Here is a 14,129-nt window from a genome sequence, read left to right on the forward strand (position 1 = left end):
ATGTGACACCCTAAAGGTTCAAAAACTATAAGGGAAATAAAAAGAATCCCCCAGATTATTTTAAAATCTCATGATTTTGGGGACCTGACTCACAATGTATTGGGTCAGCAATACCTGCTGTTATGTGGGTGTATGGAAGAACTTATCTTTACAGCCAAGCAAATAATTCATGGGGAATAACTTATGCTGTGAATCCATCCCGTCTTCCTCTTCACAAATTCTCCGTAAGAAGCTTACAGCGTACGCAAATTTATCCCTATTTCAAAAATAATCACGGGGTGAGTTCAATGAGTAATTCCTGTTCAGGAATCAATTTGCTAGGGAGCGATGTGGCTAGCACACGGCTGGGCAAACTACAGCCTGGGGGCCACATCCGGCTCTTCAGACATTGTAATCTGGCCCTTGAGTTCCCGCTGAGGAGCGGGGTCCAGGGCTTGCCCCACTCCACGTGTGCCGTGGCTCCGCACAGCTCCCGGAAGCAGCCGGCATGTCCCCGCTCCGGCTCCTACGCGTAAGGACAGCCAGGGGGCTCTGCACGCCGCCCCTGGCAGCTCTCATTGGCCGGGAACCACAGCAGCTCTCATTGGCCGGGAACCACGGCCAATGGGAGCTGCAGGGGCAGTGCCTGTGGACGGGGCAGCATGCAGAGCTGCCTGGCCAAAGGGGGGACATGCCACTGCTTCCAGGAGCTGCTTGAGGTAAGTGCCGCCCAGAGCCTGCACCCCAGACCCCCTCGGTCCCAGCACAGAGCACCCTTCTGCACCCCCAACCCCTCCTCCCCAGCCCCACCCCAGAGCCCTCACCCCCTCCTGCACCCCAACCCCCAATTTCATGAGCCTTCATGGCCTGCCATACGATTTCCATACCCCGATGTGGCCCTCGGGCCAAAAAGTTTGCCCACCCCTAGGCTAACATCCCCTTTGGCTCTCTGCAGCTGGGTGGGCTCTGTGTGAGCCTCAGACCATGGTAGCCGAGCGCCGGCACCAGCCAGGCCCTGTTGCGCCAGCCCCTGTAGCATGGATTTAGGAAGGTAACGAACGGTTGGACAATCATTAATGTATTGCACTAATAAACCCAACACCAGCCCCTCTTAAGGCCAATGCAAAGGGCAACAGACACAGGCCCAGGGACAAAGACTAGCCTACACACACACACGGATCATAGTGTGACAAGACCCGTGGGGTCTCTCTGGGGATCTGTGCCAGGGCCGCCCAGAGGGGGGGCAAGTGGGGCAATTTGCCCCAGGCCCCACAGGGGCCCCCACAAGAATATAGTATTCTACAGTATTGCAACTTTTTTTATGGAAGGGGCCCCCGAAATTGCTTTGCCCCAGCCCCCCTGAATCCTCTGGGCGGCCCTGATCTGTGCTGTGCGTAAAGGGGTCTCAGCCAGGGGGGGCGGGGGGGGTGAGGGGCTTGCAGAGCTGCTGCAAAGCGAAGCCTGTTTCCCTCTTCCGAGCCACGGCCCGTCCCGCTCCCGGGCCGCACCTCCCACCCCGCACCCTGGCGTGGGCTGCGGGAGCCGCTCCCTAGCCCCGGAGGGGCCGGCCAGGGGTGGAGCCCGGCTCCAGCCCAGGGACATAAAAGGAAAGACCCGGTTGCGGCGGCTCCTCTCTCCCGGGGTCCGATCGCCCCAGCGATGCCCGGAGACTCCGCCCGGCCCCCGCGCAGGCAGCGCCGAGCCCGGGGCTGCTGCAAACGGTGCCTCCCGGCCTGGGGCCCCGCCGCCTGCTCCGAGCCCAGGTAAAGCCCAGCCCGGCACGGGGCGCTGGCCGGTCTGCAGCCGGGGCGGGCGCCTGCGATCCGGGGGCGGGCGTTACGCGGGGGCGGATCTTCCCCGAGCCCCCCCGGGTGGCAGGCGGGAGCGAGCCCCGGGCAGCAGCGGGGCAGAGACAGTCCGATTCCCCCTTCCCGGCCGCGCCCACCACCGCGGCGCTGCGGCGGCTCCCACTGGCCTGACGCCGCGTCGCTCCGCGCCGCCGGCGGGGCTGGGCTCGGCTTCCCCCCGCCGTGAGTCAGCGGCCGGGATCGCAGCTGCCGCGGCGGTTTTTCCAGTCGGGGTGTTTCTCTCTGCGCCGGTTTGACTCCCCTTTGCCCCCTCCCCGCAGGGCCATGGAGACCGACGCCGCTTCTGCCGCCGCCGCCGCCTCCAGCCCCGGCGCCACCTTCAAAGAGGAGCTGCTCTGCCCCATCTGCTACGACCCCTTCCGCGAGGCCGTGACCCTGGGCTGCGGCCACAACTTCTGCCGGGCCTGCGTGAGCCGCTCGTGGACGCACCAGCCCCGCCACGCCTGCCCCGTGTGCAAGGAGCTGGCCCCGCTGGGCGAGCTGCGGGCCAACCACACGCTCAACAACCTGGTGGAGGTGCTGCTGCGGGAGGAGAGCCGGCGGGGCGCCCCGGCCGGGCCCGCCCTGTGCGCCCTGCACCGCGAGGAGGCCAAGCTCTTCTGCCACGACGACAAGGAGCTGGTGTGCGCCCTGTGCCAGAGCGCCAAGCAGCACCAGGGCCACAAGGTGCGGCCGGTGGCGGAGACGGCCAAGGACTACAGGGTGAGCGGCCGGGGGCGGCGCGTGCCCCCAGCAATGCGCGGGCCTGGACCTGCAGGGGAGACGCGTGCGAGGGCGGGAGTGTGGTGCCGGGGAAGGTGTGCGCCCGGAGGCGTGCACACCTGGCGTGCACGACGACCCTGCACTGCACGAGGGATTTGCCCTCGGCGGGTACCCCATGGCCTGGGGGCACACGCGTGGTCCGGGTCCGGTTGTACGTGGGATACAGGGATGTGCACGGCTGGGATACGGGGATGCACCCAGTGGCACTTCCACGATGGGAGCGGACTGCACCTCGGATCGCCCAGAGGGAGGTGTATCTTACTGCGGGGAGGGGGGCCTTAGATGGGGGGGGGTGCACAGAGCTTCCCCCCCTTGCAGAATATCATGCATGTGCAGCCCCGCCTTACATGCTAACTGCCTGCGGCCCCGGGACTGGGATTTTGATGGCGCTCCCCTTAATAACTAGCAGGAAGTAGGGGCGGCTGTAAGCAGGTAGCCAGCTGTAGCGTGACTGTGTGTTTGGGGGGGCAGGCCTGAGTGAAAGGCACCAGGTCTCTCTGCTCTTGCTCGGTTTCCAAGGTACCCTGTCTGTAAGGGTGCTGCTTCACTGCTCTGCCGGCTCCTCTCCTCTCTGCACCGCCCGGTGGCTGGGATGCATTGAAAAGCCGGCGTGCCGTGTGGCTTGCCTGCCCAGTCCCCAGGCAGGAGACCCAGGGCGGTCGCTTGCCCTGTTAGCCGTGTGGCAGGAGCTGGAGAGAGCTCTGGAATGGGACCGCATGGGGTCCGGCTTGCACTATCCCCAGCCTGGAGACCGTTTGTGTGTCCTTGGATGGTGAATGGCCCCATCTCCAGCAATGATCCTGCCATGGCCCCACGCCTGGAGAGTGGGATCCACGGGGCAAGGGCAGTGACGTGTGCTTAGTGCTGGCATGGGGGAAGGATGAGACACTGTGGCAGAGCAGTGATGCTCTGAGCCTCTCCCCAGTCACGAGCCAGGGAGCAGGGCCGATCTCCAGACAGTGGTTTCCCTCTTCCAGCCGGAAAAGGGAAATTGGAGCTGCTGTCGTCACTGGCCGAGTGAGTCACTTGGGAGGGGGCCGTGCCTTAATTCAAACGCGGCAGCAGCCGTTGGGGCAGGCTCTGAAATCTGTTTATAACCCCGACTGACAGTGCACAGAGAGGGGGGGGTAGCATGGCCTAGTGGTTGAGACACAGCCCTGGCGGTCAAGCCTCCTGCGCTCTCATCCCAGCCGTGCTGTGAGCAGGCGTGAGTCACTCACCCTCTCGTTGCACGCTTCCTGCCTGCAAAACAGGGAGAATCAGCATTGGGAACATGGGGATTTCCGGACCGGATGAGGCCCAGGGCTCCTCTAGCCAAGGGTCCTGTCTCGGACCGTGGCCAGGACCAGATGCTTCAGTGGAAGGGGCAGAAAACCCTGCAAGAGGCATTCACTGGCTCACCTGCCCCCAGGGGCAGTGTCTTAGAGATTGTCTTACACGCTGAAGCCGGAGTGTTTAGATTCCGGAGTGTTGTGAGGCTAGGCTGATATTTGTAAGGTGCTTGGAGGTCCCCAGAGGGAAAGGGCTAGCGAAATGCAACTTGTTATTGTTAATGAGCTAAGTTCCCTCTAAGCCACGCGGCCACAGAGCAGCCTATTAAGCACCACACAGGTGCTCAGAGCTGCGGTGGGGAGAGATGCCTCTCCCTGCTGGCACCAACCCAGCCCCGGCCTGGCCCTGCCGCGGCTGGGGGAGAGGTGCCTCTCTGCCCTAGCCCAGGTGCTGCTGAGGAGGGAGAGAGCTGAGGGGAGTCCTGTCTCCCTGTTTTAGCCCCAGGGCAGCCTGTACCCCAAACCCCTCATTCCCAGCCCCACCCCAGAGCCTGCACCCCCAGCCGGAGTCCTCACCCCCCCCGCACCTCAACCCTCTGCCCCAGCCCTGAGCCCCGTCCCACACTCTGAACCCCTCGGCCTCACTCCTACCACATGTGCATCAATACGGAGCTGATGTGTGACATGACCAAATTCATTCCACACATGCGTGGGGGAAAAATTAGAGGGAACAGTTAATGAGCTGATGTGACTTCACACGGGGGGGCAGAGAGAGTGTGTACGTGTGTGTGTATATATAAAATTGCACACACACACGTATGTATATGTATACGTGTGTATATATATGTATAAAAATAAAAGGGGTCCCTGACAAAGGCCTGCCATTGAGGAACGTGCTATATAAGGAGCATCTCCTTCTTGCAGGCCAAGTGGAGGAACATGGAGAACTCCCTGCGGGACAAGGTGAAGGATTTTGGGGCAGTCCGGCGGTCGTACGAGTCAATCTCCAAGCACAACCAGGTAAACAGCCAGTTTGAGGTGGGTTGGCAGATTGCACAGTCCCTATCCGGGGAGAGAGCCCTACAGGCGCTGCAAAGGGGGTCTTAGCTGATCGCAAACCTGCCGCTGGCCTTATTGGCTGTGGGGCCCAACCCACTGGGAATTGGCTGCTGAGTCTTTCTCACTGCTGCCAGGCGGAGCTGAGTCATGAGTTAAAGTTGGTGCCACAGCCCAGGGCCACCTATTCTCCCTGTGTGACTGGGCCTTGTTTGAAAACGTCTCTCAATGGAGCCTTTCCTCCCGCAGGATCCAAAGGCCCTTTGCAAACTGTACCTAGTGGATCACACTCCCGTGGCAGAAATGCAGCCACCTCTGGGGTGGAACGCTGCCCCATCCCATGCCAGCAATCCCACATGACGGCAGGAGTGTTGTGGGGTGGCAGGCTGGGGTCCCAGGAGGGAGAATCAGCCCCTGTCTGTGCTGCGCCTTGGGGTCAGGACTCTGGATTGGGATTGGGAGGGTGGGGGCAGGAGTAACAGGGAAGCAGGGAGTGCACCAAGCCTCTGGGAGCCCTGGGCTTTGCCTTTCTTAATCCCTTCGCGACAAGCCTGGGCAAAGCCGCAGAGATCTTTGGGAACGTACCGTAGGCCCCCGATGAAGATTCCTGAACCCCCCCCCAGTGGACGGTGTAGGGAGGCGGAGAGATTCTCAAAGGCACAAACGGGAACCGGGCTCCTGATCTCCCCCCCCCATTCCTTTGCAATGGCAGAGAGGCCTTCAGCTGCCCTCCGTGCCTTGGAGAATCGCCCGCTTGTGGGACGCCCTGCCCAGGGATGGGATTGGGGGGGGGGGGGCTCTCCCTGGCCTGGTCCTCTGAGGGTCCTGGGCAGTTGGAGGCCTGTGGACCAGGTTTGGTGACCTGGGGAGAGAAAAAAACCAAACTCCCCTGGGGGAGACATCGGTGAGGTGAGGCCAGTTGCTGCTGTGAGAAGTCTGGGGGAGCTGAGCTGAGTGGGGAGTGCCGTATTGGGGTATGTGGGGGGGGGTTACAGCTGCAGAGGCAGGGCTGGGGGAGCTGCTGGTGTTGTGGGGCACTCATCCCGGGTGGCTCATCGTTCTCCAGCGCGCTTAAGCCCTGGGAATGGTGAGTAGAACGATGGGCTAGGTGGCCACAGGTGTGGCTGGTTTAACTATTGCAAGCCCAACTATTGCAAGGTCTGTAGCTTCCCCTACCCTGGAGTGCTCCTTGACTCTGAAATGGACTGAGCGGTAGCGGAGGCTGCTTTCCGTGCAGGAGGCTGGTACTGGATGGGAAATGCTGGCCGGTCTCTAGAGCTCTGGCCCACGGCTGGGAAACCCAAGGGACCATGGAGTTCCCACCTGGGACAATGGCTCTTCCTGGGCATGGTGGCCAGTGAGGTTCTGCTGGCGTCCAAAGGAATAAGCTATAATGTGGGTTCCCTGTAGGAGCAAAGGCATGCCCTGGGGACTGGGGGTCGGGGAGTGGGGCTCAGGATCTGGGTTCAGCTGCTGGCTCTGTCAGACTCTGGGGGAACTTAGTTAAGCCATTTCACCACTTCTGCGTTCATTCCCCATCAGCCCAACGGGGCTCCTGCCCTGTGCCCTGTTTAGCAGAGCTGGTCAAAATAGCCCCCTTGTTTTATTTCTCCAGGAAAATGTCAGTTTTGGGTGGAAAAAAATTAGATAAATTTTCATTTTGAATTGCAACGTTTTGATTTGGGCTTTCAACTCCCTTCCCTCCCGATTGGGTTTTCAGCTCTCCCCTTCCCTTTTCAGTTTTTCCAGGGGGCCCTAAACCATAGACGTTGACTCCGTGGGTGCTCCAGGGCTGGTGCTCCAGGGTGGGAGCACCCACGGGGAAAAATTAGCGGGTGCTCCCCACCCACCAGCAGCCAAGCTCCCCCCTTCTCGCTGCCTCCCACCCTGAGTGCACCGCGTCCCCGCTCCTCCCCCTCCCTTCCAGCGCTTCCTGCCCCCCCCCCCCCCGCACCTCCCCATTGCCTAACAGCTGTTGGGCAGTGCTTAGGACTTTCTGGGAGGGAGTGGGAGGAGCGGGGACACGCGTGCTCAGGGGAGGAGGTGGAGAAGAGGCGGGGCAGGGGTAGGGACTTGGGGGAAGGGGGCAGGCACTTTGGGGAAGGGGTGGAATGTGGGTGGGTGGGGCGAGGGCAGGGCGGGGGGTCAAGCACCCACCGGGCAGCGGGGAGGTCGGTGCCTAAACCCAAAATGTTTTCCATCCGGGAAACACAAAACTCACATTTTTGCTTTCAGTTTTTTTTGTTGAAAAATCAAGATTCTTCAGCCTCAGACGGTTCTTGTGCAACCAAGATTTGGACAAAACTGACTTTTTTTTTTTTTTTTTTAATGAAAAAGTCATTGGAAAAACTCTGAGCAGTTTTTTAGATTGTAAACTCCGTGGGGCAGGGGCCCCCCAGCTAGTTGTTGTTTGTATGGCGGTGACATTCTTCCCTTCCTGCCCTAGAGTGGGGTCCTGTCGCCCTGTGGGGGGTGTTGGGTGCAGTGACCCCCTGGGGGTGGGAAGCGCCAGGTCTAAGTCAGGTCGCTGCTATGGTCCTGCTCTTCCTCCCGCCGGGCAGGTGGAGGTGGCCAGGCTGGAGGATCAGATCAGGAAGGAGTTTGAGACGCTGCACGAGTTCCTGCGGGGCGAGGAGAAGGCTGTGCTGTCGGAGCTGCACGAGGAGGCCCGGCACAAGCGGGACCTGATCGAGGGCAAGATCAAGAAGCTGTCGGAGGACAGCGATGCCCTGCTGCACGAGGCCAACCAGCTGCAGGCTGACCTGACGGAGGACGACGTTTCCTTCCTCAGGGTAATGCCGCCCTCCCGCCCTCCTCCCTATGCCTGCAGTGCTCACCTTGGCCCCCCCCGACTCAGCTGGGGGAGTTGTGGGTAGGGGGAGTGGTCAAACTGCATCCTAGCTCCGCCCACTGTCAAAGCTCCACCCACATCCCAGGGGAGCTAGAGGTTTCTGCTCAAATGACAGCAGTGCAATGGTTAACACATGGTCATTGTTAGTCTTCAGCTATAGCTAATGCAGCCGCCTGCTTCTCCTGGGACCAAATAACCGCAGGTTACCAGAGCCACTGGGGGCCTCTGTGTGGGAGCCTTTACCCCCCCCCCCCCAGAGAAATAATGGAGGAACTGGAGACCAAGGCAGGACATAAGCTGCAATTTGTCTGGGAACAATAATCTGAAATGGCGCTTAACGGGGCGGGGGCAGGGCACGGAGACCTAGCGCTGATGTGAGGTGGCAGCGAAGAATGACTGTTGCAATTCAGGGTTTGCTGGGCAGAAGCCTCCCGTAGTAAGGAGTGGTGGGTCCCTCTCCATGTGGCTCTGGGTAGCTGACGTCCGTTCCGAGCACGGCTCCCCCAAGGACGCTGGCGCATCGGAGAGGGTTTGGACACATGATGCCCAGAGCCACAAAGGACCAAGGGCTTGGGGGGGCTTGACTTGCAGCGAGCGAGAGGGTTCCCAGAGCTAGATACATGCAGCTCGGCTAAGGGGCATAAAAACTGTGAGCCAGGCCCCCCCCCCCCCCCCCCCCCCCAGGTGGGGTAAACCGTGGACTTCAATGGAGCTCCTCTGATTGACACCAGCTGAGGGTCTGTCCCTATATTTGAAGGGTGTAATTGCCTGGGCTGAAAGCAAACCCATTAGGGCTGGTCTGCACTAGAAAATGAGATTGACCCAGCTTTGTCGCTCGGGGTCAGAGAAACCTACGTCACTCGGGCGGTGGAAAGCCAGCCCGAGTCCCATGTGGACAGCGCTGAGTTAATGGAAGAATTCTTCCATCGACCTAGCTACCGCCTCTCTGGGAGCTGGGTCCCCTACGCCAGCGGGAGAACCCCCGAGTGTCTACACTGAAGCTGCAGCTGCGCTGCTGGAGTGGGTCAAGTGTAGACAAGCATAGGCGCCGACTTCCATTGTTCCCGGCTGCTCGACCCCATCCCTGTCCCTGCACCACCCCCATTCCACCCCTTCCCCAAATCCAAGCTCCTTTCCTGCTCCCATTCCACCCCCTTCCTCCAAGTCCCCGCCCCCGCCTCTTCTCCGCCTCCTCCCCTGAGCATGCCGTGTTCCTGCTCCTCCCTCCTGGAAAGTCCTAAGTGCCGCCTTTGGCGGTGGGAGGTGCTGGGAGGTAGGCAGAGGAGCGGGGACGCGGTGCACTTGGGGCAGGGGGGGAGGAGGAGGTGGGGCGTGGGGGGGGGGAGCTTGGCTGCCGGTGGGTGCAGAACATCCACTAATTTTTCCCCATGGGTGCTCCAGTCCTGGAGCACCCACAGAGTCGGCGCCTATGTAGACAAGCCCTTAGTGTGCTACAGAAGGGACTGAGAGGGGAGGGAATAACTAGAAGGGAATGGGATGCAACCGGGAAAGGAGACCTTGCCTGTCTCCTGCCTGTGTTGTGAGTCGGCAGCTCTTCCAGGCTGTGCGGGCAAAACAATCACATTTTCAGCGTAAAGCCTCTCTGAAACCTGCTCAGAAGCATGTGGCTTTGTTGTGGGGGGTTTGCACTTTGGATTGCCCCAAACCTGGGCATGAGAATAGCAAACCGCCCCCTCCTGCCCCCCCGGATTGTGCAGTCAGATGCTCCAGTGCATAACAGCCCGGTCTCCAGGGCACGTTTCTGCCCACCATTGTCAGTTCCTTTGATCGTTACAAAAGCGCCTTGTGCGGGTTTAACGTGCGACGTCTCTCTCTCTTTCAGAAACACAAGAACCGCAAGCGCAGGTAGGTTCCTGAGTGTTTGAATGTGCAGCTGGGGTTTATTGGCTCAAACGTGGCCCTCTTACACCAAGTCCCATGGCGTTCCCAATCCCGAGTGAAACGACTTTGTCTGTGACACAGACCCCACCTCGAAACCTTTCTGCGGGGGGACATGAAAACGCTGCGGGATACGTATGGCTGCGAATAGGTGGAGGTGCTACTTTCATAGAGATCCTTGTTTTCGAGGTTGCAGAGTACCAGCAATTCCTGCCGGTGCCAAGCACCTCTGGCAATGCAGCTCGTGATCCCTCGGGTCCCAGAGCAATTTACAAATCGCATGTGGTAAAGAGGAGCCTGAAGTGCGAAATCAGGGTTGAAACCGTTCTAATCTCACCCTCCCAAGCTCCACATTGGGCCTTGAACTAATCTCCAGTACTGGAGGCAGGAATTGCAGCTCCGCTCCCCCCACCCACCCCTGGGGATGACCCTAGGCAGCCGTTCAGGCCTGGAAACGAAGGGTCCCGTCTCCAAATTAACGAAGGACGGTTGCAGACAGGCTGTAACTACCCAAGCTGGAATCTAACCAGGGAAAGTGCTGTGGAATCCCTGAGGATTTGGTTTCAAAGCCCTGTTTGAAAGACACCCCCTCCCTCAGCACAGTACCCCCTAACCTCATGCTGGGCTGACTCAGCAGTGCCTTGGGGATCTCCATCCCTGGCCCGGCCTCAGTGGTGGGACATTGGACTGTAACCGTCACCTGCAGGCAGAACAGAACGCCCTCCCCGACTTAAGCGATCCTTTGCGGTAACCCCCTGGAGCATGGCCTCTCCTGACGGGTTCCGTGTAACCTTCTCCCGCATCTCCCCAGAATTGCCTGCACAGCAGAGGAGCCGGAAGCCATCCCGCCGGGAATGCTGGTTGATGTCCCCAAGTTCCTGGGATCGCTGCAGTATGATGTGTGGAAGAAGATGCTGGACATCATTACAGTAGGTAAGGCGCTGAGGACGCAGGGCAGTGAGTGAGGCGGGCAGGTGGTGGCCGATGCACTGGGTAACTTAGAACCGCAGGGTTGCTCAGACTTCTGGGCTGGGAGCACCATGGAGCTTTGCATGCCTTCAAAGCTACTGGGGCTGGTCCACCTGGAGGCTAACAGCCTACTACTGCTAATGCACTTACTCGTTTTGCTCAGGTGGTAGAGGCCTGTGGCATTGAAGGCTGTGGGTTTAAACCCTGCTGACGACCTGGATGTGGGGTTGTTACACTGGCGCATGTAACCCAGGCTGGTTTGTGTCTTAGGACGCAGAGCTAAGAGCCTGACCAAACCCGCTGGCTGGGAGCTGTAACCGATTCCTCCTCTGTCCCCAATCTGCAGAGAATAACACACCCTGCACAGTGGGTTACAGGGAGCAGCCATAGGTGCTGCATAAACAGACTCCAGATGCTGCTAAACTGAAGAAAGCTCAACTCCCCGCTCTATGTTTGAGCTAGAGAGGCAGCCCCGTCTCGAGACTTACACACATGCAGATCCTCATTTTATCCACTAGAGGGCAGTGGGACATGCATAAGAATGGCCACACTGGATCAGACCAATGGTCCATCTAGCCCAGTATCCTGTCTTCTGACAGTGGCTGGTGTCAGGTGCTTCAGAGGGAATGAACAGAACAAGGCTCTTTCTCTAGTGATCCATCTCCTGTTGGCTAGTCCCAGCTCCTGGCAGTTAGAGGCTTAGGACACCCAGAGTACGGCATTGTGCCCCTGACCATCTTGGCTAATAGCCACTGACGGACCAATCCTCCGCGAGAACTTATCTAGTTCTTTTTTTGAATCCAGTTATTCTTTTGGACTTCACAACATCCCCTGGCAACCAGTTCCACAGGTTAACTGCGTGTTGTGTGAAGAAATACTTCCTCTGTTTCTTTTAAACCTGCTGCCTATTAATTTCATTGGGTGACCCCTGGTTCTTGTGTGTTATGAGAAGGAGTAAATAACACTTACTTTCTCCACATCAGTCATGATTTTATAGACCCCTCTCCTATCCCTCCTTACTCCTCTCTTTTTCTAAGCTGAACAGTCCCAGCCTCTTTAATCTCCTTATTTGTTGCCCTTCTCTGTACTTTTTCCAATTCCAATATAACTTTTTTTGAGATGGGGTGACCAGATCTGCATGCAGTATTCAAGGGGTGGGCGTACTGTGGCTTGATATAGTGGCAGCATGATATTATGAGTCTTATTATCGATCCCTTTCCTAATGGTTCCTAACATTGTTAGCTTTTTTGACTGCCGCTGCATATTGAGTGGATGTTTTCAGAGAACTAACCACAATGACTCCAAGATCTTTCTTGAATGGTAACAGCTAATTTACATTCCATCAGTTTGTGTGTATAGTTGGGGTTATTTTTTCCAATGGGCATTACTTTGCATTTATCAACACTGCATTTCATCTGCTATTTTGTTGCCCAGTCACTCAGTTTAGTGAGATCCCTTTGTAAGTCTTTACAGTCAGTGTTGGACTTAACTCTATCCTGAGTAATTTTGTATCCTCTGCAAACTTTGCCACCTGTTGACCCTTTTTTCCAGATCATTTATGAATATGTTGAACAGGACTGGTCCCACTACAGATCCTAGGGGGAACCTGCTATTTACCTCTCTCCACTGTCAAAACTGGCCATTTATTCCTACCATGTGTTCCTTGTCTTTTAACCAGTTACTGATCCATGAGGGGACCTTCCCTCTTACCCCATGACTGCTTAGTTTGCGAAGAGCCTTTGGTGAGGGACCTTGTCCAAGTACGCTATATCCACTGGATCACCCTTGTCCACATGTTTATTGACACTCTCAAAGAATTCTAATAGATTGGTGAGGCATGATTTCCCTTTACAAAAGCTGTGTTGACTCTTCCCTCAAAAATCGTGTTCATTTATGTGTCAGCATGATCTCCTCTATTCTTTACTCTAGTTTCAGCCAATTTGCCCGGTACTGAAGTTAGGCTCACTGGCTTGTAATTGCCAGGATCACCTCTGGAGCCTTTTTTTAAAAAAAAAAAAATTGGCATTACATTGGCTACCCTCCAGTTATCTGACACCGACTGGTTTAAGTGATAAGTTACATACCACAGTTAGTAGTTCTGCAATTTCATATCCGAGTTCATTCAGAACTCTTGGGTGAATACATCTGGTCCTGGTGACTTATAACTGTGTAATGTATTGATTTGTTCCAAAACCTCCTCTACTGACACCTCCGTCTGGGATAGTTCCTCAGCTCCGTCATCTAAAAAGAATGGCTCAGGTGCGGGAATGTCCCTCACGTCCTCTGCAGTGAAGACTGATGCAAAGAATTTGTTTAGCTTCTCTGCACTGGTCTTGTCTTCCTTGAGTGCTCCTTTAGCATTTCAGTCGTCCAGTGGCCCCACTGGTGGTTTGGCAGGCTTCCTGCTTCTGATGGACTTAACTTTTTTGCTGTTTAGTTTAACAAGAACTAGCAAAAGACACATTTTTTTGGCCTATCTAATTATACTTTTACACTTGACTTGCCAGAGTTTATGCTCCTTTCTGTTTTCCTCAGTTGGGATTTGTAAGGCTGATTCCCCACTCTGGCACTTCGAGTGCAGAAGGTGGGGGCCCCCAAGGATTCTAAAAATTAAATACAGCAAAAATCCAATCCTGTTAAAGGTAAATTTTATTAAAACAAAAAAAAAATACATCTGGAACTTAAGCTTTTGCTAGATTTTTAAAAGAGCAATTCCAAAAATTAAGCATCCAAAATAGCTTTCTTGGGGGTTCAGCTTAAAGCAAACAAAAGCATCTGGGGTTAGCACGGAGGAGTCCGCAAGCCTTACAGTAAATAGAAGAAATAAACCTAATCCCGTCTATCTAAACATTCCCTGTCCCAGTGAATCCTTCTAGGTATGGACGATGAATTTTCATACCTGGTCCAAACTTCACACAGCATTCCAGCTGCTCCCGTCTCTTCAGCCCAGAGAGAACAGAGGCCTGGTCTACACTACGACTTTAATTCGGATTTAGCTGCGTTAATCCGAATTAATCCTTAACCCGTCCACACAACGGAGCCAGTTACTCCGAATTAAAGGGCGCTTAAAATCGATTTCTGTACTCCACCCCGACGAGCGGAGTAGCACCAAAATCGATTTTGTTAATTCGAATTAGGGGTAGTGTGGCCGCACACCACCGAATTAATGTGGTTAAAAACCGAATTAATGTGCTTAGTGTGGCCGCGCACAATCGAATTTATACAATCTGTTTCCCAAATTCGAATTATCTAAATTCGAATTAATCTCGTAGTGTAGACGTACCCAGAGAGACAAAGGGAAAGCTTCTTTCCCATTTTAGAAAGTTCTAGCCTTCCCATTGGCTCTTTTGGTCAGGTGCCCACTCCCTTTTCTTTACCTGCGGGACTTTTTAGCCCTTTACAGATAAAGCAAGCAGCCACCAAGAGGGACTTTATAGCTAACTGGCTGGCTGGGTGTCCATAAAAGGGAACTCT

General features: G+C 56.4%; 1 protein-coding gene across 1 annotated transcript in view; it reads left to right on the top strand.

Annotated features, from left to right (window-relative positions):
- Positions 1 to 1,453: 1,453 nt before the first annotated feature.
- Positions 1,454 to 14,129, top strand: part of TRIM35 (tripartite motif containing 35) — a 17,223-nt gene continuing 4,547 nt past the window's right edge. The window contains exons 1-6 of the mRNA XM_024198209.3: positions 1,454 to 1,742; positions 2,108 to 2,549; positions 4,805 to 4,900; positions 7,498 to 7,728; positions 9,631 to 9,653; positions 10,498 to 10,619. Of these exons, the coding sequence (XP_024053977.2) occupies positions 1,639 to 1,742; positions 2,108 to 2,549; positions 4,805 to 4,900; positions 7,498 to 7,728; positions 9,631 to 9,653; positions 10,498 to 10,619 (1,018 nt within the window). The 5' untranslated portion in view covers positions 1,454 to 1,638. The remainder of the gene's footprint in view (positions 1,743 to 2,107; positions 2,550 to 4,804; positions 4,901 to 7,497; positions 7,729 to 9,630; positions 9,654 to 10,497; positions 10,620 to 14,129) is intronic.

The sequence above is a fragment of the Terrapene carolina genome, unplaced genomic scaffold (genome assembly GCF_002925995.2).
Source record: "Terrapene carolina triunguis isolate 2854851 unplaced genomic scaffold, T_m_triunguis-2.0 Scaffold228, whole genome shotgun sequence".
Classification (NCBI taxonomy): domain Eukaryota; kingdom Metazoa; phylum Chordata; order Testudines; family Emydidae; genus Terrapene; species Terrapene triunguis.